Source organism: Zophobas morio, unplaced genomic scaffold (assembly GCF_036711695.1).
Source record: "Zophobas morio isolate AGI-343-1 ecotype UQ-CSIRO unplaced genomic scaffold, CSIRO_AGI_Zmor_V1 ptg000207l, whole genome shotgun sequence".
NCBI lineage: Eukaryota > Metazoa > Arthropoda > Insecta > Coleoptera > Tenebrionidae > Zophobas > Zophobas morio.
Genome location: NW_026972311.1, coordinates 264,292 through 267,721, shown reverse-complemented (window position 1 = coordinate 267,721; position 3,430 = coordinate 264,292). Strand labels below are relative to the sequence as shown.

The 3,430-nt window shown below is 30.6% G+C and overlaps 1 protein-coding gene across 1 annotated transcript; it reads right to left on the bottom strand.

The window, feature by feature from the left end:
- Positions 1–803: 803 nt before the first annotated feature.
- LOC135146075 (GATA zinc finger domain-containing protein 12-like) lies at positions 804–3,163 on the bottom strand. Its single transcript, XM_064078232.1, has 9 exons — positions 3,088–3,163; positions 2,825–2,995; positions 1,833–1,949; positions 1,648–1,722; positions 1,444–1,554; positions 1,311–1,391; positions 1,223–1,257; positions 1,062–1,161; positions 804–1,004 (listed from the first exon to the last, which is right to left on the bottom strand). The coding sequence occupies exons 2-9, from the start codon at positions 2,967–2,969 to the stop codon at positions 868–870; spliced, it is 801 nt and encodes a 266-aa protein (XP_063934302.1). The 5' UTR covers positions 2,970–2,995; positions 3,088–3,163; the 3' UTR covers positions 804–867.
- Positions 3,164–3,430: the final 267 nt, after the last annotated feature.

The following is a 3,430-nucleotide window of genomic DNA, read 5'->3' as shown; positions in this document are numbered from 1 at the left end:
ACAAAATTAAAAAAAATTTTATTTATGCAGTTTACCTTCTGTGTACCTTCTATTCAAAACCTTACTAGACAGCGTTATTCGTAAAAATTATTTAACAGGTTGAAACATTTAAGACACTCTACAAATAATGCTTCTTTATATAAAGAAATAACTCAAAACAGATATGGCAGTACCAGCGCATAGTTCCTATGAAACTAAGTAAAGCTTCAGGTTAGTGAAATGGAAAGTCATTATTAACAATATGAGTTTTTTACTTCATTCCAAGAGCAAACCCTTTTTGCGCAACAACGACGCTTGTGTTCTGTGTAGCCAGTTAATTGAAAAACTTGTCTACCATCTGTGCTCACAACTCTCTAAAAACAGCGTTCTCGTGCTATAACAAGCTGCTGCGCACCTTGACGGGCGTGCTTTGCTTAATGAAAAGAGATGTTTTAAATTGGCGTCTCCAAAAGAGACGCTACATATCGTCTCAACGTAAGTTAATTCCAGCTAAGAACAGCTAATCGAATATATGTTTTCAGTAGTGTCAAGCGAGCTTTATTACGGCCCACAATGGGGTGGTGCACGCTATTTCTATTAGCGAACACATTTGGAGTCTATGCTAGATTAGGATTAAAACTAGGGCTTATGTATAAAAAATTACGAATTAAAACTTTTTCCGGTATAAATTAAAATGTTATTTGTGTGCTATAGCCAAATTGACGTATTTTTTAATCTAGATAAATTCCTTTTTGTAAATCTCAAATAAAAAAATAACAAAAGGGAATACAGAAAAAATAGGCTTAAATCAATGCTATGAAAAAAAAACAAAAACTTCTTATATATTAAAAATATTATTACACGCATTGATTGTTTGAAATTTCCTCGTTATACAACACCACTAATTTTACTCTTTTCGGCCAAAGCCTCAACTTCTTTCCTGCGTTTGTCATATCTTATCCCGCAAGCATTGCATAAACTTACCCTTCCATTTGGACCCCGCCGCCATTGCGGAGTTTCCGTAGCTATAAATTAACAGTTAACCGGTATTGGACTTATTAAGGGTATTTTTTGTGGATAACCTTTGCATTCTGAGCAAGATTTTAGAGGTTTGCGTGGAAGAAGGGCTTTTTTATTAATATACTTGTTGTACTTTATGTTTCCATTAGGAAGTATATACCTCTATATTTTATAGGTAGTAGGTATTAACTACAGAGGAGAACGTTAATACATTATGAAAAACCTGGAATTCCTGATCATTTTGAGCAACTCTATTGACTATAAACAATTATTTGACCAACAGTATTATTTGTCAAGAAAAAATTTATTACTTGCTATCCATTGAGGGGCAGTCGTACAGGTGGTATAAGCACCATTTGGCCTTATAGAAAAGGCAGGAATCATTGAAGTAGCTTTAAAAAATACTAATAGATTGAAAATATATATCCAAGGTCATTAAAGGACCTGTTCCAATTAGCACATTCGAAATAGGATAGAAGCTAGGAGCTCCTACACATCCAGCCGAAGGTTGCGAGGTTATATTATACAAATCGTAGTCATGACTAGAGATGTGGGCTAATAAGATTTTTATTAATTAGTTTAAATTTTAATAGTTAAATTATTACTAATTTGTCGTAAGCAAAGGTTAAAGATGATTTTAGTTGCTACCATAAACCTCGCTTTCTGGTCTTAAAACAGAATTGCTCAAAAGTCCAGCTGGTTGGAGCAGAGAAGGCTGAATACCTGATTTTTTGTCAACGTTAAGTTTCTATAATATTTAAATTGCTTACATATAACTAAATAAATTTATAACCCTTATATAATAACGAAAATTAAGCATACTCCTTAGCCACCTAAATTTAAGTTGCCTGGCACCCGAAAGAGTTCGGTATTATTCAGATGAGCATGAGCATCGGCAGGGGGTGCCCTAATAAATAATTCCGTTTCCGGGCTCAGTGGTGTATTTAAATCTAATTTTATAAACAAAAATAAATAGAGTTATTAATTTGTTCTTAGCTTACTATAAAGAAGAAAATGCGAATGTCCAATCTCTGTATCAAGTAACCGCATAACATAATAACGCCCGTTTTTACTTATAAAAAAATGAATAATAAAAAATGAATAATAAAAATTTATAATTATAAAAATGGATTAACTTGTTTAAACTTAACAAACTAAAGATAAACATAGTAAAATAACCATTAATTACAAATAAAATAACTTAGACCTATTACATTTTTAGCCAATAGGCTTCCATTATAAATGAAGGTGTTTTCATAATCTAACTCAAGTTGTTAATCAAACCAAATTAAGATAACAAATAAACCTTAATAAAGTATAAAAATCCATGTCAAACCTAGCCTGTTAAACCTCTTTAATTCTCTTTTAATTTTGCAGCAAAAGAATTTAAATCTTATAGGATACCCATAGTTTATATATGATAATTCTAGGGGAATTACCGCTTCTAAGGTTAAATTTAAATTTTTTTGACCATGAAAAATTAACAATACTATATACCGCACCTAGGTAGACATATATGCAGTGCTCTTGCTCTCCTCCTCCCTTTCCTCTAGTGTTATTACGATCACCCTACTATTAGGGTTTTAATTCATTTATAGTAGCTCTCTAATTTAATTAATTTGTATTCATTGCCCTATATAACTTTTAGTACTTTTCTAATAATCTATATAAAGAGTTCTTTATGCCCTGCTTTATATTATCGATTTTATTTAAGTCTTTAAATGCTGCCACATATAAATGAAATGATGTTCAAGTTAGTCAGTTTTTTTGTTACTTGAAGGCATAACAAGTAAAGAAGCTAAAAAGCTATAAAATAATTAAGTACTTTGATTAAAAGCGTCGAAAGCAGCAGAAGAAGGTGCAACAAATGGAATTTCCATTGACGAAGGAATACTCATTATATTTTCATCATTTTTAATTTGAAAACTAGGAAAAGTATTATTTCCTTCCTGAAATAAGTTGAAATTCATTCTTGATTAAAATTTCACCTACTTTTCTGTTTAAATATATTTTATTAAACACAAATTTAATAAGTTTAAGTACAAACTATTATAATCCTAGAAAAACATATTTAGTACGATTGAGTACCACCCTATAATTCATACATGAGAGGAAAACTCAAAAAGTACACCTACGTCAACTAGGAATTTATTATAGAAAGTATATAAAGTTCAAGGCAAAAGTTTTCTTAAGAAAAAGCTTAAAAAAATTACTATTACGACTCCACTTTCTTTAATAAATAGACCATTATACTTATAAAGTAGCTTATTTATATTTAAAATCCTAGTATGAAAAAGAGTCTCACCTCAAATTTCTTAAGCAAGTGTTTTCAAAAAAACACTTACAAGGATCTGGTTCACTTCTAAAAATATATTTACAAAAATGCATAGCAGGTAGAGAACAACAAAAATTTCTACTTAAGGCCACATTA

Coding starts and splice junctions, on each gene's coding strand:
- LOC135146075 (XM_064078232.1), bottom strand. CDS start 2,969: ATGAATTTCAACTTATTTCAGGAAGGAAATAATACTTTTCCTAGTTTT. Junction 1,258..1,310: donor TGCCCCTCAATGGATAGCAA/GTAATAAATTTT, acceptor AATTGTTTATAG/TCAATAGAGTTGCTCAAAAT. Junction 1,162..1,222: donor AAAATGATCAGGAATTCCAG/GTTTTTCATAAT, acceptor TATAAAATATAG/AGGTATATACTTCCTAATGG.